General features: G+C 39.5%; 1 protein-coding gene across 13 annotated transcripts in view; it reads left to right on the forward strand.

Moving 5' to 3' along the window:
- The window catches only part of MTMR3 (myotubularin related protein 3), a 147,081-nt gene that overhangs the window by 86,229 nt on the left and 38,672 nt on the right, over positions 1–22,180 (forward strand). For 11 of the 13 annotated variants that reach the window (XM_054542955.2, NM_001132987.2, XM_063722713.1 and 8 more), the window contains 5 exon segments: positions 1,372–1,458; positions 8,848–8,937; positions 9,393–9,509; positions 18,815–18,897; positions 21,909–22,075. In XM_054542955.2, the coding sequence (XP_054398930.1) occupies positions 1,456–1,458; positions 8,848–8,937; positions 9,393–9,509; positions 18,815–18,897; positions 21,909–22,075 (460 nt within the window). In that variant the 5' untranslated portion in view covers positions 1,372–1,455. 13 annotated transcript variants of the gene reach the window in all.

The raw sequence follows: 22,180 nt of genomic DNA on the forward strand, positions 1-22,180 counted from the left end.
TGGCGCGATCTCGGCTCACTGCAACCTCCGCCTCCCAGGTTCACGTTATTCTCCTGCCTTAGCCTCCTGAGTAGCTGGGACTACAGGCACACACCACCATGCCCTGCTAATTTTTTGTATTTTTAGTAGAGACGGGGTTTCACTACGTTGGCCAGGCTGGTCTCCCAACTCCTGACCTCGTGATCTGCCTGCCTTGGCTTCCCAAAATGCTGGGATTACAGGCGTTAGCCACTGCGCCCGGCCAAAATGATTCTTTAAGTCATCTCCTACCACTTCTCTGCTCAAAATGCCTCAGCACAATCTGGGCCTTGCTATTGCTTTGATGTTCTCTTGTTCCCTTGCTTACATTGCCCTTAAAAGAGTTTTATGCTGCACATTGAAGCCCAAACTCCCTGAAATATCCTGTGTTACAGAAGCTTAGCAAACTAGAAATGTTGGTTTTGCATGAGACTGTTCAAAGAAAAGAGCAACTTACTTACTCTTTGTATAAGCCTATCTTTGGGTTTCTAGTTGGATATTCTTTCCTCCTTTTTTGTTCTTATAAAACCAGGTAAAGATATTAGTACAGATTATAAGTTTTTAGAAGAGCATAGAATATTTGGGTAATAAGGCAAATTTATTTTTCCTGTTTTGCTCATAAGTCAGTTTGGTTTCCTCAGATGGGGGATCCATTTTGAATTTAGAGATAACCACAAAAACATCCTAAAATACTACAAGAATAATGATTTTGCATTTGCAGGTTGACGTTATTTATTTTTTTGAGACAGGGTCTTGCTCTGTTGCCCAGGCTAGAGTGAGGTGGTGTAATCACAGCATACTACAGTCCCGACCTTGCAGGCTCAGTTGATCCTCCCACCTCAGCCTCCTGAGTAACTGGGACTACAGGCATGTGCTGCCATGACCAGCTTTTTTTTTTGGAGACAGAGTTTCACTCTGTTGCCCAGGCTGGTCTCGAACTCCTGAGCTCAGGCCATCTGCCTCAGCCTCCCAAAGTGCTGGGATTATAGGCATAAGCCACCTTGCCTGGCCTGTAGGTTGATTTTAATTGTTGCTTTATTCATCCAAGTTTTATGATATTTTTTGTTTTACTATGAACATTAGGAATGTTAGCCTTTGATACTGTTTTTGCAGAAACAGGTTAAGACTAACAGGAGTTTTACAAAGGAACTGTCAAATTGGGATTTGACTAGTGGGAATTGGCTGGGTGATAATCAACTTTTTCTTGGCTGACTCTGATCAGCTTCTTAGGCCTATATATATACAATATACAATACCTTTATTAGGATATGGCCGATTAGGGGAAAAACTATTGCCAATTTTGCCTCCCCTCCTCCTTTTTTTTTTTCTTCTTCCCCGCACCCCCCGCCAAAGACCTCACCATAAGGGAAAGAAGAGAGCCTTGTTGGACACTGAAGAAGGGACGGGGATTTCTCCTCCTAATCTGGGCCTCCTGTCATGGTAAGTACAAGGAAATAAGAGTAAAAAAAAAAAAAAAAACACCAAACCTGTGTCCTGACAATTAAGTGAACACTAATAAATTCATACTTACCCATTTTTGTTTTTGTAAGAAATTATTTCTTTTTCTTTCCCAGATCTCTTGTGTCCTTTCTTTTCTTGTTTACTTAGTAGTAATAATTAGAGTACTCCAATATACAGAGCAGTTTCATTTCTGTTAACTTTAATCCTGGGAGCTAGATGTTGTCTCTTATTTTTCAGTCAGCAAGTAAATGGAATCAAGACTAAAACATTACAGTTCTTGGACTCCAGGTTTTTAATTCCTTTTCTAGGAAGTAGCGTGTAGTGAAAACTGTATGTGTGTATGTTTATGTGTAGACAAATTGTAAGATGGTAATCTGCATATTTACTTAAAAATTTTTTTAAATTGACAAATTCTATATATATTGTGTACAGCATAATGTTTTGAAATATACATATACCTTGTGGAATGGCTAAATCAAGCTAATTAACATATGCATTACTTCACATAGCATATATGCTTTATGAATTTATAGAAGCAATTCCCTACCTTCCCTGTTTTGTCTCTTTAAGGCAGTATTTTGATCTCATAGTAGGTGGAGCAGCCCTGCACACTCCCTCCTGTATCTTTAACCAGAAAGAGAATTTAATGGACAATTTAATGACTTATGGGCCATTTCGGGCCCAGCTCAAGCAGAGAAGATGGAGCAACAAGCCAGCCACATTTTCATCATTCCTGAGGAAATGTAAACAGTGCTTCAAGGCATAAAAAAGAAATGGTCCTCTGTAATATTGTCCTTCTTCTACCTTGTGATGTTTCCTAGATCCAAACTGTTTTATGCTGATGCACAGAGAAGGAATTGAAAAGGCTACGTTAATTTCAAGCTTCATTAGGGACGTATGGAAAATGCTTTTCAAAATTAGAAAAAGTAAAACAAAAAACTAGTTGTGCAGAAATGTCATATTAAAAGGAAGAGAAAGGTAACTGCCCTTATCTTAAAGGCATGCCAATTTTTTCTTATTTTGTGGGCATTACAACTTTATGATTTATTTTATACCTGAACATTGATGAACTTTTCCTGTTATTTTCTTGATTATATTTTATCTTATTGGTTTTCCCACAGAGTTTTCAATAAATTGAAAAGGTGCTTGTCTAGTATTTCAGCCAGTGCTAATGAATAACAAGTGATGGGCTTATGAAAGCAGCTCTGTTCTGTATTGAGGGTTTGTCCTTCATTGTATACCACACGGCTAGTAACAGTGTGGTTCTCTTCCTGGTGCTGCTGGGCTCTCCATGGTGCCTAGCAGAAAGTCTTCCGGGTGTTATCCCTGGCCTGATGCTTTAGACAACGCTCGGGAGTTGATTCTGTGTGTACTAGTTGGGGAGTAGCATGGCCATGTATGTTTTGTTTTTGTTTAGTTTCTCATAAAGTAGCATTGTTACAAGTTTTTACAAATTCTCATTTATAACTCTACCACCAGAACCCATGGTTGTATTCCTGTTTCTTTTCTCTTGAGACAGAGTCTTGCTCTGTTGCCCAGGCTGGAGTGCAGTGGTGCGATCTCGGCTCACTGCAACCTCCGCCTACTGGGTTCAAGTGATTCTTGTGCCTTGGCCTCTTGAGTAGCTGGAATTACAGGCACCTGCCACCATGCTTAGCTAATTTTTGTATTTTCAGTAGAGACGGGGTTTCGCCATGTTGGCCAGGCTGGTCTCGAACTCCTGACCTCAGGTGATCTGCCCGCCTCAGTCTCCCAAAGTGCTGGGATTACAGGCATGAGCTGCTGCGCCCCGTCAGTTATATTCCTTTCTAATTAGTTTATGTCTCATATGTATGTTTTATATAGTTAGAATGATATAAATAAGTTTCTGTTTTGCTTATTTCACTTAATGAATTAAACATTCTGCCATGTTGATTCCTTGGATTCCTAATGATCATTTTACTAGCTGTATAACATTCTGCAAGTTGTTGAACCATTGATTTTAATTATATACTGTATTATAGCATTTAGAGTGTATGTCCTTAATCCTTAGTTTTTGTGTAGACAATTCAGGAGCATTGAACATTCTTTTTGTTTTTAACTGTAAACCACTGTACTAATTTGAGGGTAACATTTTCCCTTGTCTTTTATACTCTTAAAGGTTCTTAAACAAGATTGGAGTCTGTCTTTGAGAGGTTAAGCATTAGCAAAATATATTTTCATGTTTTGTGGAAAATCTCAAGCCTATGCAGAGAGAAAAGTACAGTGCACTCATATACACATCATTCAGCTGCAGTAATCATAAATTCATGACTATTCTTGTTTCATTTGACTTCTTTTACCCCTACCCTTTTGGCAATAATCCCAAGCATTTTATCAAGGGAAATGATAAAATGTCTTTTAATACCAGTCTTAAGAATATGACTTAAGAATATGACTGTAAATGACAGTAGGACTGGTAATTATTTTTACTTCTACACTTTGCAAACACAAACACTAGATATGAATTCAGTTAGTAGGATTAATTGGTCATCAGTCTCTCCTTCCCATGTACTTCATTTATTTTTTTGAAATGGAGTTTCGCTCTTGTTGTCCAGGCTGGAATGCAATGGTGTGATCTTGGCTCACTGCAACCTCCGCCTCCTGGGTACAAGCGATTCTCCTGCCTCAGCCTCCTGAGTAGCTGAGATTACAGGCGCCTGCCACCACACCCAGCTAATTTTTGTATTTTAGTAGGGACGGGATTTCACCATGTTGGTCAGGCTGGTCTCAAACTCCTGACCTCAGGTGATCCATCTGCCTCGGCCTCCCAAAGTGCTGAGATTACAGGCATGAGCCACCGCACCCGGCCCTTCCCATGTACTTTAAATAATTATCTCTGCGGTTGACTTCTGCTCTGAAGCATGTACTTTCCTCTCTTAGCTGCATAATTTAGCCAATAGCAGAAACTAGCCTGGAACTGTGGTGACTCGCCCTTTTTCAGTATTTTGTAGATGACCCCACTGACTTTATGGAGGTGGATGGAGACTACGAAGTGCCAGATGCCACAATGCCTAGTGTTCCTCAGCAGTACCAGGAAATTAATGACATGGAATACATCTCTCTAATAAGTTACTGTGTATAGCCTAGGATACATTTGTTTCCAAAACTGTTACCAGACCAACATTTTCCAATTTGTCTTCTTCCAACTTCTCACCTTATTAACCATCTCAAGTTTGGCCTTCTTCACCTATGAAACTCACAGAAACTATAATAAATTCAGGCTAATTCAACTGCTAAATTCAACTGTTCAGCCACATGGGATCACCAGTCCCCTAGATTCAATGAGTCCTAATGTTAAGTCCTTGGGAATTAAATGCATTTTTGTGTACAAGAGGAGAAAAGTTCTGAAGCTTTACAGGTAATATGAACTGAGACAATAGCTTTTAAAAAGAACATTTGTTTGATTATGAAAAATAAGTACTTCATGTTCTTGCCTTGCTGGCCTAATTCTCAGTTGTTTTATGTTGAAAATCATCCATTTTCAGTTTTCAGTAGCTACTTTGGTGATACATATTGGTCTGGATTAGCACCCTGGTGAGTGTGCCAGCAAGAGTGAGTAGGTAAATGGCTTCTTTTTGTTCTTTACAAGCCTGCTACATTACTTCAATTCTGTGCTAAAAGTCAGCAGAAAACTAGGTCAGGGAATCACTTAAAGATTAATAATGGGTACCTCTGTAAAATGACCTTACAGAGAATAAAAGTCTAGGCCTTATGAGTTTATGTGAGGTAAAAAAGCTAGTTAATGTGATGCTGAGAAGGTATGTTAAAAGTATACTTTTATGTAAGATTTTTGCTCCCCTCCATGTTTACATAGCATTTCCTTACTATCCCATATTGGTTTATGAGAAAAATCTCCCTAAATTCAAGATTCTTCACATCTTTCATTTGGTCTCTTTTTTTGGAGACAGGATCTCACTCTGTCGCCCAGGTTGGATAGCAGTGGTGCAATCATGGCTCACCTTTCATAGATTAGCACTAGGAGAATGGTTTTAGGAAAAGCCTGACTTTTGGAGTGAAGCAGCTTTAATTGGTATTTAGTATTAGAGTATAGTTAGAGAAGCAGCTCTGATGGTTTCCAGACCTCTTTTTACATTCTTAAATTATTGAGGTACACCCAAGAGGGTTTGTTTATGTGGGTTATGTCAGTTTATACCATATTAGAAAATAAAACTGAGAAATCTTTAAAATGCTCATAAATTCATTTAAAAGTAACAACAAACCAATTATATAGTAGCATAAATAACATTTTTTGATGAAAAATATTTTTTCCTCATGCAAAGATAGTTTTAGCGTTAACATTTTTGCAAATCTCTTTTAATATTTGGCTTAATAGATGACAGGTGAATTCTCATATCTACTTTGGCATTCAGTCCGTTACAATGTTTTCTTTGAAATATATGAAGAAAATGCAGCCTCAGGCAGATATGTGGTTAGGAAAGTAGTTACAAAAAGGAAGAGTATTTTAAGTTTTCCCAGATAATTTATATTTTTCTTTAATACCACACCAAAACTTGACAAGTGATGTATTTTTTTGTTTTTGACACAAGGTCTTGCTCTATTGCCCAGGCTTGAGTGTAGTGGCGCAATCACAGCTCACTGTAGCCTCTACCTCCTCAGGTGCCAGGTGATCCTCCCACCTCAGCCTCTTAAGTATCTGGGACTATAGGCATGTGCCACTGTGCCCATCTAGTTTCTCTATTTTTTGTAGAGATGGGGTCTCACCATGTTGCCCAGGCTGGTCTTGAACTCCTAGGCTCAAGCGATCTGCCCACTGTAGCCCCCCAATGTGCTGAGATTACAGGCATGAGCCATGTGCCTGGCCAGTGGTGGTTCTTTAAAGGTTAGTTGCAGTGTAGAATCTGAAACCATATCAGTGAACTTTTTGTGTTGTATTACATTAAAACCATTAGTCTGTCTTGTACTTTGAGTGAATCTTTTATCCACATACGATTTTGTAACATGCATTGGTCATTAGGAAAATAATGCGTTCATTGATTGAGGCAGATCTTGAAAAGTTGACATATTTTATTATAGTGTGTTTTTTTTTTTTTAAATCACACTTGGTAATACCTTCACTTTAAAGATAAAAGTCCCAAGTACTAGGAAGCTATAAAGTTCATGGTGGGAGATGAGAGGTTTTCCAAAATCTAATTTTTGCACAAAAGCTTTATTATTGGCAACTAATACTATCTTTTGTTGTTACTGTTTGTTTTTTTCCTAATACTGTCTTTTGGAAAAAGGACCTGCCAAATGCCCAAGTCTACATTACCATAGTTTTTCCAATTAAGAATGATATTCAATGAAGAAAAAATGGCTAGTTCATCTCTTAATTGAAGCATTTGCACAAGTGCTTTACTTTGTGACACCGTAATACTGCACCATGCATCAGAGGTGTTTTACTTGTATTTCCTCTGTAAAAAAGACTTCTACTTAAGGATCAGGATTTAATAAATGTAATTTATAATATTCCCTTGCTTTATCAAGGTCATTCTTATGAAATTGGCACCACTGCCTCAATTGTGCTAAGGTACCAGCAGTTTTACCTACCAGTTTTTTTTTGCACTGTTAGTATAGATGTCACTACAGTGAAGAAAGGCAATAATAATGTAATATTGGGAAGGTTTTGACCTCGCAGGGCCCCTGTAAGCATCTCAGAGTCTGTGGACTTCATTTTGAGAATCATGCTAGTGTAGAGTATTAGCATTTTATGATTATGGTTGCTGTTAGTAAAACCTTAAGTGTTGTTTATAGATAAGAGGAAAAACTCTTTGGGGGAAGACTTACAAAATTATTGGAATTGTGTTAAGTAGTGTATACAGAAGCAACCAGTAACCACTGGTTATAATTCTTAATGCTGTCAGTTGAACATGATGTGGCTTTTGCTCTTTTAAAAATTGCTGTGTGGGGCCGGGCTTGGTGGCTCACACCTGTAATCCCAGCACTTTGGGAGGCTAAGGTGGGAGGATCACTTGAGCCCAGGAGTTTGAGACCAACCTGGACAACATAATGAGACCTTGTCTCTACTGAAAATAAAAAAATTAGCCTGGCGTGGTGGTGGGCGCCTGTGGGCCCAGCTACCTGGGAGGCTGAGGCTGGAGGATCACTTGAGCCCAGGAGTTGGAGGTTACAGTTAGCTCTGATTGTGCTGCTGCACTCCAACATGGGTGACAGAGCAAAACCCTGACTTAAAAAAAAAAAAAGTGCTGTGTAAACAGATTCTATTATAATTTAGTCAGGCTTTCTAATAGATGACATTTCTCTCATGTCTTCCTATACCATAAAAATTCATAATGCAAAAGATTACTTTTTAATACAAATTGTAATTAACGTGCCATCTAGATGAGAATTTATTGCTTCTTCTTTTGAAATTGTCTTAACAGAAATCTATTTTGTAATATAAGGCAGAATAAATGAAGGATAGTCTTTCATATATTTTCAACTTGGGAAATTCAGTTCTTAAGCTTACTTTTTCTTAGAAACTTGTTTTCAAGCTTTCTATTATGAAAATTTTACATATAACCAGAGTAGACATAATGGTAGAGATAATGAACTCTCACCCAATTTCATGAATTACTAATTCATAGATAGTCCTGTTTCACTTATGTCCCGCTTCTTCCTTACTCCCGCCCCAATTATTTTGAAGCAAATTTCAAATGTCACCTTTCATTTTTAAATATTTCAGTATGTATCTCTCAAATAATTTAAGATCGTAACTTAAAGAGAAAAAAACATTCTATCTTGGTTTCTCTTAAAAGTAACGTGGGGCTGGGCACAGTGGCTCACGTCTGTTATCGCAGCACTTTGGGAGGCTGAGACAGCCGGATCACCTGAGGCCAGGAGTTGGAGACCAGCCTGACCAACATGGCAAAACCCTGTCTCTACAAAAATAGTAGCCAGGCATTGTGGCGCGCACCTGTAGTCCCAGCTACTCAGGAGGCTGAGGCAGGAGAATCGCCTGAACCCAGGAGGCAGAGGTTGCAATGAGCAAAGATTACACCACTGCACTACCTGTGCACTACACTACAAGTGCACCACTGCCTGGGCGATAGAGTGAGATTCTGTCTCAAAAAAAGAAAAAAAAAAAAAAGTATTAACAACCTGTTAGTGCCTAATAGAAATATTCTAACCTCTTTGACTTTTTTTTGCATCAATGTGTTTTCAGACTAGATGTAACTAATGTATTGGATAGAAAAACTTTTTAAGATCAATATTGTTTCCTTGAGCTTTTCTGCCTATTCACCTTGGTCTTTGTACTTTCATTGTGATTATGCTAGCAGATATGGCAGAAAAAACAAATATGGATGATTAGAAGCTTTGAAATTATTTTAAGGTTTTGGACTTTTCCAGGATGAAGAGACTCGGCACAGCCTTGAGTGCATCCAGGCCAATCAGATCTTTCCCAGGAAGCAGCTGATCCGGGAGGATGAGAATCTTCAGGTAATTATAGGCCACTTTTAAATGTAAAATATTTATTTAGCATTAACTGTATAGCAGAGTTAATAGATTTAAGTGTAATGTACTATATTTTTTATTTATATATATTTTATATATATATATATATATATATATACACACATAAAACCATACATGTAGTAGAAATACAAGCTGGAAAACATCTCATTTTAGCAAGACTTATTTCCTGAGAATCTACTGTTTAAGATGATCTCTGTATCATTCCTTTAGTAGTTCAGAATTTGAATAACTAGATATATTTGAATTAGGTGGGTATAAACCCATCCTCTTTAGGTTCTTTATCTACTTATGTGCTGTGTTTTCAACTTCATTGGCAGAGGATTTACCATCCATTTAGCCAACTGATGTTTGAAGCCTTTTTTTTTTTTTTTTTTTTTTTAACTACTTCAAAACTCTGAAGGGTTTCTTTCATTTCGAAGGTTCCTTTCCTTGAACTTCATGGAGAGAGCACAGAGTTTGTGGGCCGTGCTGAGGATGCCATCATTGCCCTTTCCAATTACAGACTTCACATCAAGTTCAAGGAGTCTCTTGTTAATGTAAGTGATTAGCAACTGTTCTCCCTCTAAGGTAGATGGAGAAAGGAAGTCAAAAAACTTAATGCTCTCAAAGAGAGGAGAGGCATACAGAATTGGGAGAGAAAAGCATTATGTGCTCTGCTTTTCTCACTTAATTTAGCACTCAAGGAACACTAGGTCGGCCGGGCGCGGTGGCTCACGCCTGTAATCCCAGCACTTTGGGAGGCTGAGGCAGGCATATCACGAGGTCAGGAGATCGAGACCATCCTGGCTAACATGGTGAAACCCCATTTCTACTAAAAATACAAAAAATTAGCCGGGCGTGGTGGCGGGCGCCTGTAGTCCCAGCTACTCAGGAGGCTGAGTCAGGAGAATGGCGTGAACCCGGGAGGTGGAGCTGGCAGTGAGCCGAGATTGTGCCACTGCACTCTAGCCCGGGTGACCAGAACAAGACTCCATCCCAAAAACAAACAAACAACAACAAAAACACACTAGGTCAGCAAGCAGGTCTTATGCTTGATTTAAAATGATGTGTGTAGTTGTCAGCTGAGGTGTCCATTGTTTAGTTAACAGTGAATGCTTTGCATTAGGTAATGCTGTATCATTAAGCTTTATAAAGGTATAAAGGCTGAATAGGCTTTTATTCTGCAATCTTTAGTAGTTACCAACTGCCTCAGTTGAGATAATTCCCTGGGCCTTAATGTCAAATGATGAGATGTACTTTGAGCTCACTGCAGACTCTCATTACAGCATGAAGTTACTCTAATGACTCCTTGGTGGTATAAGTGTAGATGTTAAGTATAATGTTTATTTGCATAATGGACTATGTATTACTGAAGAAAAGGAAGGCTCTTGATTCTCAAGAGTACATTTACCCTTTTCAGTTATGAATGTCCTCTCAGTGAACTGGTTCTTCCAGTGCTCTGCTATCATTAGCCTTAAATGAAACGAACAAAGGCTTGAAAATTCATGTACTTACAGCAAATGCCTTCTTCCTTCTTTACTTGCCAGTGTTGTGGCTTTCTACACTCCACTTCCAGCGTAGAGAAGTGTATTATGACACGTTAAAACAGCTCAGGACTGTAATTCTATGCAGACTGTGTTTTGGGTTCATTTTGGGATTCTTTGAAATATATTGTTCATTCATTTTACTCAGCAATTAAAAAAGACTCAGTGGCTGTCATTTTTTTTTTTTTTTTTTTTTTGGTAGTTGACATTTTTTACTTATTATCATCATTCTTCTTTGTAGTTAAGCATTTATGTCTAGGAGCAGTTTTGGCCTGAATCCCTTCTGGCTTGTAGGTTTGGGCCATGATTATAGCAGTTACATCAGTTTTCTGTCTATCAGCTAAAGATACACACCAGATTCATTAAGGAAAGAGGTAATGCTGTTCTTTCATACTATGTAGCACTCTGTTCAGAAGGGTCCACTTGGATTTGAGTAGTCGTGATGGGGAGGGGAAAGTGGGGAAACACCTATAAAATCCCAGCAACTAAGAATTCCCCACCAGCTACTGTGGAAGTAATGATAGTAGTGTTTAGTAGAACTGCCCAATTTAACTTTGTGTTCTTTCAGTGTTTGAATTGCTGGAATTAAATTATAATTAAATTGCATGTGAGAATGATAGTTTCATATCATTGCATTTTCTCATATCATCCTGTATTTATCAGTTTATTGGTTGATGGCCAAGTGTTTCAGAGACTATTTTTAGAACTATTTGGGAATAAGGTCTGCTGGAAAGAAAGCAGGAAAGACATCAGCTTAAAGCCCTTCAGTGTTTCTTCACTACTTCTATGATGAAGATCAAATTGTTTAGCATGACATGAAGCTGTTTGACAACGTGGCAGGGACCAAGGATCACAGCTTCCCTCCTTTCCCCATTATCACGTTTTTTACTTGTAAAAGCAGCCTCTTTGTGCTATTCAGCCATACCTCACACCTCTGTGTTCTCTTTTGGCCCAGGAACTTCTATTCATCTGTCAAAATTCAGTTCAGGTGATAACTTCTCCTGTGAAGCCTTTCTTAGTCCCAGTTCCCTCTATGACAGTTAATTACACTCTTTCTTTGCTTTGTCTTTATCTCGTACATTCCTTTATAACGTTTACCAAATAGGTTGTAATTTTTGGTTAATTGTCTTTGTATCTTCAAGATCCAGCATTGTCTCCTGGTGCCACAATATTCAGTAAATATTAAATGAATTGAAGTTAATGTGGGTTTGAAGTGGGCATTAGAACCTTTTCCCCCTTTGGCGTTTAAAGCTCATTTTAAAACAGTACATTTCTGTGTGAATAGGCTGTGTCTTAATTGTCTCTAAGGATAGCTGTGTGAGTAGGTTGTTGACTGGAATTGTTGATCCCCCATTGTGATTGAGAGATAATGCTTAAGGAAACTTGCCACTGTTCTTTCTTTTGGTCCATTTTCTTAATCTGAAAGTGTTTTTTTCTGTTAGCATCATAACCCTCTAAGGCATAGAGCCTACATGTTACTTAAAAAGCCCAGGGTAGGCCGGGTGCAGTGATGCACACCTGTAATCCCAGCACTTTGGGAGGCTGAGGCAGGCAGATCACCTGAGGTTGAGAGTTCAAGACCAGCCTGGCCAAAATGGTGAAACCCCATCTCTACTAAAAATACAAAAATTAGCTGGGCATGGTGGCATATGCTACTCAGGAAGCTGAGGTAGGAGAATCACTTGAACCCAGGAGGCGGAGGTTGCAGTGAGCTGAGATCACGCCACTGCACTCCAGCCTGGATGACAGAGGGAGACTCTGTCAAAAAAAAAAAAAAAAACCAAGGTAATGGCTTTGTACAGAAAAATGATGGCGTAAAAGTATTTTGGCATTGCAGTGACTTTAAAAATTTCAGATTGAGGCTGGGCGCCGTGGCTTACGCCTGTAATCCCAGCACTTTGGAAGGCCGAGGCGGGAGGATCATGAGGTCAGGAGATCAAGACCCTCCTGGCTAACACGGTGAAACCCCGTCTCTACCAAAAATACAAAAAATTAGCCTGGCATGGTGGCGGGCGCCTGCAGTCCCAGCTACTCAGGAGGCTGAGGCAGGAGAATGGCGTGAACCCGGGAGGCAGAGCTTGCAGTGAGCCGAGATCGCGCCACTGCACTCCAGCCTGGGGGACAGAGCGAGACTCTGTCTCAAAAAAAAAAAAAAAAATTTTCAGATGGAGAGAGACTAGAACTCCTCCATAAAAATAAATTAATTTCATCACAGCTAGTGCTAAGAGATTCCTGAAACCTGAAACCTGGAGGTACTTAGGAAACAAGGATTCTTCCTGCATCGGGTCCTGGCTGGAGATCAGACAGTTGGTAGTGGTGTTGCCCCTCCCTCTTTCCTTCCCTTTAGCAAGTAAATATTTCAATAAAATATGTGTATTTCCATAAAATATGTTAGATCAGGAGGCTCTCTTTAAAGGTTATTTTATCTATATCAAACACCTTTATAAATCATCAAAGCCCAAACATACCAGTATATGTTGTGGCATGCCCCAGTTCATAATTTTGTATGCTTAAATCAAAATACTTAGCACTTCAGAAAATGACTTACCATCAAGTTTTAAATAGCTACCTGATATCATATATTCTCTTTTAATTTCACAGCACATTGAGTAAAATGTGTCTGTAGGTTTTGATACCATAAACGTCATTACTTTAATTCACACATTCACTGAATATCAAGTTCCAGTTCCTGTGGTAAAGAATCTCTGTAGTAGAGTTTATGTGTAGCATTTAAGGTATACATTGCTCCTATTCTATGCTTTTCTCAAATTATTATATATTTACAGACATAGTTCTTTGAAGCTTAGATAACTTATAAACAAGTTAAGTGTTCAAGTGGAATTCATGAATGTTTAAAAGTGTGTGTGTGTGTGTGTGTGTGTGTGTGTCTATTTGTAATTTAATAGACTGCTTCTCAATCTGCTGCTTCTAAAATCCCAGTAAGTAGCATGAAAATCCTAGGTGGTTGCTGCACCTGTGCTTGGAGCAAATTGGTTTTGAGTGTTAGACGCTTACCTTGCAAATCAGCAGAATGTTTCCCCTTTGCATGAGTCCTTTTCCTCTTACTGGACCAAATTCTAGTTGTATGCTACTGTGAACAATTTGTAGGGTAAGGAAAAAGCCCTACAGTTTATACATAAGCAGATGGAATTGTGACCTTCAAAAAAATGTAGAACAAGTTTCTGTTAGAAATAATTTGTAAAATCAACACTAGTTTTTTTTTTTTTCTTTCACTTTGTTTTTTGGAGATGGAGTTTCACTCTGTCGTCCAGGCTGGAGTGCGTTAGCACAGTCTGGGCTCACTGCAGCCTTAGCCTCCTGGGCTCAAGTTATTCTCCCACCTCAGCCTCCCAAAGTGTTGGAACTACAGGTGTTAGCCACCACACCCTGCTGCGAAGGAGGTTATTGTTAACATTTAATGCACTTTGATCTAGCATTCATATAACAGTGGGAGCCTCCGAAAGCAGTGCTGGAGGCTTGTAAATTGTCAAAGGTGAACAATAGAGTTTGAATCTTAAACCAGTGACAGTCTCTTCTGCTGATTAGTGAGTTTTTGGTGGTTCTTTGTTTTTTGAAACAGGGTCTTGCTCTGTCACCCAGGCTGGAGTGCACTGGCGCCATCATGGCCCACTGCAGCCTCAACTTCCTGCGCTTAGGTGATCCTCCCACCTCAACCCTCTGAGTAGCTAGGTCTACAGACACATGCCACCACGTTCAATTAATTTAATTTTATTTTTTGTAGAGATGATGTCTGTGTTGCCCAGGTTGGTCTCAAAACTCCTGGGCTCGAGCAGTCCACCCACCTTGGCCTCCCAAAGTGCTGGGATTACAGATGTGAGCCACTGCAGTCAATTTTTTATTTTATTTTTTTTTATTTGATTATATTTATTTTATTATGTTATGTTATGTTATGTTACGTTATTGTACTGACAGGGTTTCACCATATTGCCCAGGCTGGTCTTGAACTCCTGGGCTCAAGTGATCCTCCTGCCTCAGCCTACCAAAGTGCTGGGATTATAGGTGTGAGCCATTGTGCCCGGTCCTGATTAGTTTTTAAATGGAAAGATTTTTGTGCCCAGATATTCCACTTTATTACTGATTTTAGATTTAGACTCATTATTTTTACTCTTTTACTGCCATTTTAACTTCAGGTGTACAAGATTAGTACTTCCCATTCAGGCTATAAAAAGGGTGTTTGTTTTTAAAAAGGTAGGAATTATCCCACTCTAGATTCTGGTGTTTAAAAATAATGCACATGTATGCACACACACCCAGAATGAATTGAGGTAAATATAGTAGGGTATGATGGCATCAGTTCCCTCTGGAATGTGACAGTACTGTGGACATAACCCGTGCATGTCTGTTAAATTTTTAAACTGCTGCTCTTCTGCTTTTTTTGGATTGATGCTCTTAAGGGTATTAGTGTCTATAATGTAACTTTTGGCTTTTTGAGGAATTGGTTGTAGCACTGAATGTGTTTGATGCATTGTTTGAGCATGAGTTTGGTGAAATTCATATTAGGAAAAGCATTGTAAGGTGAGATTGCGTTACCTGGCAGGTGGAGAGATAGAGGAGAGAGGAGCAAAAAGAAAATGAGTTGCTACAAGACATTGAATCAGTACGTTTGAGAGGATTTGAAAGTGAGTTTATCTTGCTACTCTTTTACAAAAGGAATTGCATCTGAGGAGTTTTGATTTAAACTCTATTTTTCTCTTGAAGATCCCTGGTGGAGAAGCTACTTATTTGTGAAAGAAAAACTAAAGTAGAGCTCATATGGAAGAGAAGCTCAAGTGTAGGGGCAGAAAGAAAGGCACACCATGTATAGTGGAAGGAGCCCAGGCTGGAGGACAGACACGGATTCTGGTCCTGACTTTACTACTGTACTAGCTTATAGTGTAGTAGTTTAACCTTCCTGGGCTGTAAAGTGGACTGGCTCTTGAATCTGTAATTTGCTTTTGAGGTTGAATATAGGGTATCTCTAGTTACAGAAATGGTAAGAGATCATTTTCATATGTGAGGAAATTTGAACCTAAAGCAATGGAGTGGGCCTTAAGAAAGTAGAGAAACAGTATGTTTTGGATGGAGGTATGAACAGGAAAAGAAGGCCAATTCTGCCTTTTAGAAAGGGCAATCTGGACTGGGTGCAGTGGCTCACACCTGTAATCCCAACACTTTGGGAGGCCTAGGCAGGTGGATCACCTGAGGTCAGGGGTTCGAGACCAACCTGGCCAAATGGCAAAACCCCATGTCTACTAAAAATACAAAAATTAGCTGGGCGTGGTGGCTGGGATCACAGGCGCCTGCTACTCAGGAGTCTGAGGCAGGGAGAATAGCTTGAACCTGGGAGGTGGAGGTTGCAGTGAACCAAGATCGCGCCATTGCACTCCAGCCTGGGCAACAGAACAAGACTCCATCTCAAAAAAAAAAGAAAAAAAGAAAAAAAGAAAAAGAAAAGGCAATCTGTGGAGGAAGTGCTGAAGGGAAACACTGGAGTAGAAAGGAGAAGAAAAGGGAGATATTTGTTATAAAAATCAGGTGTTTCTCTTTTATATGTCCCTATTCTTGTGCGTGTTAAGCTTTCCTGCATGTGACAATCTGCATGAATATTAAAATCTGCTGTTCTCCATATCTGTGACTTGTAATACACATGGTTGATTTTGGTGACTTGCTAGTGTCTGCAGTCTGATTTCAATGCATAGAACCAACATTTTAATTCTTTTTTCTTAAATTTACGATGTTAAAATACAGAAAAAAAATGTATATATTGCCTGAATTTTAGGTAGCAAATGTTTGCGTGATCTGAGATAATTTTATTATATTAAGTTTGGGCACAGGCCATTGGGCTCTGGTTTAGTAATAAGGATGTAAAACTTACCTGTTCTTTGTAGCAAAGTAGCAAAGGCTAATCCATTTCCCCCAGCAGCTGCTGAGAGCATTAGCTGGTTTTCATGTCTTCTGTCCGTAAATAAAGTCAGTTGCAGGGGACTTGGGATGCAGGTGACTGCTGCAAGAGCAGCCTCTTCATGTGGATTTGTAAAGCTCACTCTAATCCTATCCCAGACTCTTCCCAGGCCCCATGCCTGAGATTTCCTTAGTTGTGACCAAGGTTCAGAAAGCAGAGGCTGATGGCACATGGGAAGGCTGGAGGCTTGCCCAATGAAGCCGGCAAAATTTTAATTGGTAACATTTTAGAAAATTGAGATTAGAACTCATGCCTGTTAATTGCCAGTCTGGCAGCCACATTTTGGGGGGATATAGTGAGTAAGGTAGTTAGCAGGAGTATATACAAAATAAAAAGCAGTGTCTGTTACAGGGTACCCAGAGAACTGGCCTGAGAACAAAGCAAAGTTGTCTTCTAATCTGTCTTCTTAATCTCAATATTTCTTCTTTATAGTTTTATCTCTGATAAATTGTAGGATTTTTTTTTTCCTTCTTAGATGCACAGGTCTTGGAAGAATTCTTAGTTGCATCAGTTGCAGTTTCTCACAGCACCTTGGGGTTAAGGACGTAAACAAAAACAGAAGGCCAAAAGCTCCTTTTGTTCTCAGAACACAGGCAAGATTTTTCTTTTCTTTTTTTTTTTTTTTTTTGAGATGGAGTTTCGCTCTTGTTGCCCAGGCTGGTGTGCAATGACACGATCTCAGCTTACCGCAGTCTCTGCCTCCGGGATTCAAGCGATTCTCCTGCCTCAGCCTCTGGAGTAGCTGGGATTACAGGCATGTACCACCGCACCTGGATAATTTTGTATTTTTAGTAGAGATGGGGTTTCTCCATGTTGGTCAGGCTGGTCTCAAACTCCTGACCTCAGGTGATCTGCCCACCTCGGCCTCCCAAAATGTTGACATTACAGGCGTGAGCCACCGCATCCGGCCAAGATTTCTTAGTCTTTTTTCCGACCCCCAGTCCTATTACATTTGCAAGGGAATTTTCATAGACTGTAGACTTAAAAGCAAGAAGACTTTAGTCCTAAGGTAGAAACTCCCAGTCATTTATCTGAGTAATATTATTTTGCTTTCTTCTCTTCTTTAACCCCTGCCCCAGTTTCTGTTTCTTTGTCCAGCACCAGGCTTCTTTTTGATCCCTGCATCCTCATTCTGAGAGTTCTCTGCTGACTGGCAGCTCTGTGGTGGGGCAGAGTTTGCAGGAAGCTTGTTCCTGAAACTGGCTCAGCTAACACGAGGGCCAGCCTATGCAGACAGTACTCTTGTTTCTGTCTGCATTGGAGGAGACTGCCCTCCTCTTTGCATACTAAACACAAGTTGTTGGAATGCTATTTGCAACTCCCAGAGCCACATTTTGGCTAGACTTGATACACTGTAAGAGGCAAATGGCTCACTCCTTTTTTCAAGGAGTAAAAGTATTCACTATTATTTTACCAGGTTTGCCTTGAAAGCCTAGAAATTGCTTTTTGAAGCCAAGGGTTGAATTAAGATGATTTGACGGACAGGAGGAGGAGGCTCCTCATATTGTCGTGAAGATTTGGCACCCTTTCTAGATGCTTTTGCTTCTATCTGTCTCCCTTCTCTCTATCTGCTGTTGTACATAATCCTGTGTCCAGTAGAGTCTGCAGACCAGATTGGCAAGGGGGAACCATTCCAGCTTGTTCAAACCTCAAGCCCCATTTGGCAGACAGGGCTCCTAACTGATCTTTTGAAGCAAATCTGACATAGTTATTATAGTTTTAGCACCTTTGATCACTGTATGGCCTTCTCCCTCCTTTTTGATACTTTTGGGTCTATTCTACTTAGTAGAGAGCCTGGCCAGCAGCTATTGCCTCATTGTCTTTTCTGTGCAATCCACAGTCAGCTTGGAACTCTAGACTTTTTCAGGAGCCTCATTGGCTGACACTAAGCCGTAAGCCCACTCTGTCATTTGGGGCAAACAGTAGTCTCCCACTGGCATTCTGATCTGTAGTTCTTTTCTATAAGCAAGAAAAGATTACTGGTCTGGCTCCCTTCAGCTTCTATGTCATTGCATCACTGCAAATCATAGTCAGTTATAGCATCTAAAAGTAGTACTCTGATCTTGTGAATTCAGTGCCTGAGAGATATATTCTCCCCTTCTTCCAAAGGTGGTGCCCACCTCTTTGTTGCCTTCATGCTATGACTTGACTTGAGACCACTGATTTAGAGAGAAAGGGAAGTCCTAATTCACTTTGTAGTAAATCACTTGAGTACTGTTGATCCAGATAAGTTTGCAGTTCTATTTTTGTTGCTTTCCCTTATAGATCTTTTTAATTAGTCTTGTTGGACACATTGAAGAATTCCAGGGTCAATGCCTTTTTTGACTAAGAGGACTTCATTTTTTTTAAATTGCAGGTTCCATTACAGCTTATAGAAAGTGTTGAATGCCGAGATATATTTCAGCTTCATTTGACTTGCAAAGACTGCAAAGTTATCAGGTATGTGGTATGGTATGTTTGTGTTGCTGTTTAGCATGGAAAATATTTTTTAAAGAATGGGTCCATTATTTGGTAACTTAGTAAAATACCTTTTGATGATTAGCCTCATTAGGAATATTTTCTGAGTAGTTTGTGCCTGAAATATTTTATCTGTAGGATGTATACTTTGCTATGTTGAAAGATGTTTTTTTTTTAAATTTGGAAATAATTTTAAATTTACAAAAGTGCAAAAATAAAAATACTAAAAAGAACATCAGTACACACCATTCACCCAGATTCACTTGTTAACATTTTACCATTTGCTTTATTATTTGCAGAGGCCTGCTGTGTGTGTGTGTGTGTGTGTGTGTGTGTGTGTCTGTGTGTGTGTGTGTCTCTATATGTGTGTGTCTCTGTGTGTGTTTCTTTTCCTGAACAGATTGACAGTAAGTTACATAATCATGGCTCTTAACCCCAAAATACTTTAATGTGCTTTCCTAAGAATAGGGATATTTTCTTACATAACCATAACATCATCAATTTTCAATTTTACATTGATAATACTTATATCCAGTCTACTATACATGTTCCAATTTTGTCAGTTCACCTAATGACCTATTGATACTTTTTTATAGCATTCTCGCTTACCTCCGTCTCATTCAGTACAGAATCCAGTCTAGGTCATATATTGCATTTAGCTGCCATGACTCTGTAGCCTTCTTTAATCTGCAACATTTTCTTTTTGTTTTTGTTTGTTTGATTTTTGAGACAGAGTCTTGCTCTGTCGCCCAGGCTGGAGTGCAGTGGCACGATCTCAGCGCACTGCAACTTCTGCCTCCTGGGTTCAAGCGATTCTCCTGCCTCAGCCTCCTGAGTAGCTGGGGTTACAGGCGTGTGCCACCACACCCGGCTAATTTTTTGTATTTTTAGTAGAGACGGGGTTTCACCATGTTGGTCAGGCTGGTCTTGAACTCTGACCTCGTGATCTGTCCGTCTCGGCTTCCCAAAGTGCTGGGATTACAGGCATGAGCCACCATATCCGGCCAATCTGGAACATTTTCTACAGCCTTACTTTCTTTTATGACATTCACATTTTGCAGAATACAGTCTTTTGTTTTAATGGAATACTTCTCATGTTGTGTTTGCCCAGTATTTCCTCAATTAAATTGAGGTTATATTTTCTCAACTGGAATACTGTATATATATGATGTCATGTCCTTTTCAGGGTATTGTATTACATCTGGAAGTACAGTGTCCACATGTCCTTCATTGGTGATGTTAAGTTTGATTATTCCAGTTGAGATGTCACCTGGCTTCTGCATAATTTCTGCATTTTCTCTCTTGCAACTAAAAACAAGTCTGGGGGAGGCACTTTGAAACAATGCAAATGTCCCTGCTTCTCATAAAAATTTCTCCATAAGTTTAGCATTCATTGATGATTTGTATCTGCACTTAACTATAATGGTTGCAGGCTGGGTGTGGTGGCTCACACCTGTAATCCTAGCACTTTGGGAGGCTGAGGTAGGGGTGGATCACTTGAGGTCAGGAGTTTGAGGCCAACATGGCAAAACCCCATCTCTACTAAAAATACGAAAATTAGCTGGTCTGGTGGTGCACGCCTGTAGTCCCAGCTACTTGGGAGTCTGAGGCGGAAGAATTTCTTGAACCTGGGAGGTAAGAGGTTGCAGTGAGCTGAGATCACGCCACTGTACTCCAGCCTGGGTGACAGAACAAGACTCCATCTGAAAAACCAAAAACCAACAACGATGCCTGAAATGCATTTTTAAATTTAATAGCTCTAGAGGTCTTAAATTCCACAAGTTTTTACTGCATTCCTCTGACCTCTTCTGGGGTGTCAGTAAACATTATGTGTTGGCATATTGATGAGCCACAGTGATTGGGATGAGGGAGAGGTTTAAGTGATCCCTTGGTTTTAAGATAACTGCTTTTTAAGATATCGCTTTTTAGTCCATGAGATTTGGCTTATTTTTGATAGATACTGGCTACAACTCACAGTTTAAGAAGGTAGTTGCTTATTAATTAGTCAGTTTTTAACATTGCATTCAAAAAGGCCAAATATTTAAACAAATCTTTATTTTTATTTATTTATTTTCTTGAGACAAAGCCTCACTCTGTTGCCCAGGCTGGAGTGCAGTGGTGTTGATCTTGGCTCACTGCAACCCGTACCTCCCTGTTTCAAGTGATTCTTGTGTCTCAGCCTTCGAGAAGCTGGGATTACAGGTGCATGCCACTACACCTGGCTAATATTTTTGTATGTTTATTAGAGACGGGAGTTTTGCCATGTTGGCCAGGCTGGTCTCGAACTCCTGACCTCCAGTGATCTGCCCATCTTGGCCTCCCGAAGTGCTGGGATTACAGGCATGAGCCACTGCACTCAGCCTAAACATATCTTTAATAAATTAGTTTTCACTAATTATTTTAACTCCTTAGTTGTATATACTGAAAATTGCAGTTGACAATAGAATTGTTTTGTTCTCTACATGGTCATAGCTGAAAGTTTCAGTGCAATCTGTCTTTTGGTTCTGATTTGTCCTAATAACTAAATATTGAAATTACTCCCTAACTGGCTAAAAATAATGCTGTGGGTTTTTTTTTTTTTTTTTTTAAACTTGATCTAAAATGTTACTACAAAACAAAAAAGATTTTTCTGAACATTTTTTATGAGGGACAACCATAAAACTTTGATGGAAGAAGTAGAATGAAACTCCACTCATGAAAGAGAATAGCTGCCATTTTTCTGTAATAATTGTCATTAATCTTAGAAGAGATTTCATTAGTCTAAAAAAATAGGTTTTCCAATAGCTTCCTTCTTTTGGACATTTTGTTCCATTGGCTAACATTTGTTTTTCTTATAAGTGATAATGAGCATGCGAATGACTGACTGCCTCAGATGCTTTCTTGGTTGTCGTTCCCACTTCACTACGAGTGGGCATTCTTGAAATAATGGCTTTTCTTATATTTCATTTCAACTGTCTTCTGATTACATCCATACTTGTTTGGCTTTACAAAAGGTGTCAGTTTTCAACCTTTGAGCAGTGTCAAGAGTGGCTGAAGAGACTGAACAACGCAATCCGACCGCCTGCTAAAATAGAAGATCTCTTCTCATTTGCATACCATGCTTGGTGCATGGAGGTCTATGCTAGTGAAAAAGAGCAACATGGAGACCTGTGCAGACCAGGTACGCCTTTCTGAAATGTGCAAATGGCCAGGGGCTTTATCAAGCTACTGATGGAGGCACTTTTAACATGAAATGGGACACCTAAGCATTCATATATCAATCAGT

The sequence above is a fragment of the Pongo abelii genome, chromosome 23 (genome assembly GCF_028885655.2).
Source record: "Pongo abelii isolate AG06213 chromosome 23, NHGRI_mPonAbe1-v2.0_pri, whole genome shotgun sequence".
Taxonomy (NCBI): domain Eukaryota; kingdom Metazoa; phylum Chordata; class Mammalia; order Primates; family Hominidae; genus Pongo; species Pongo abelii.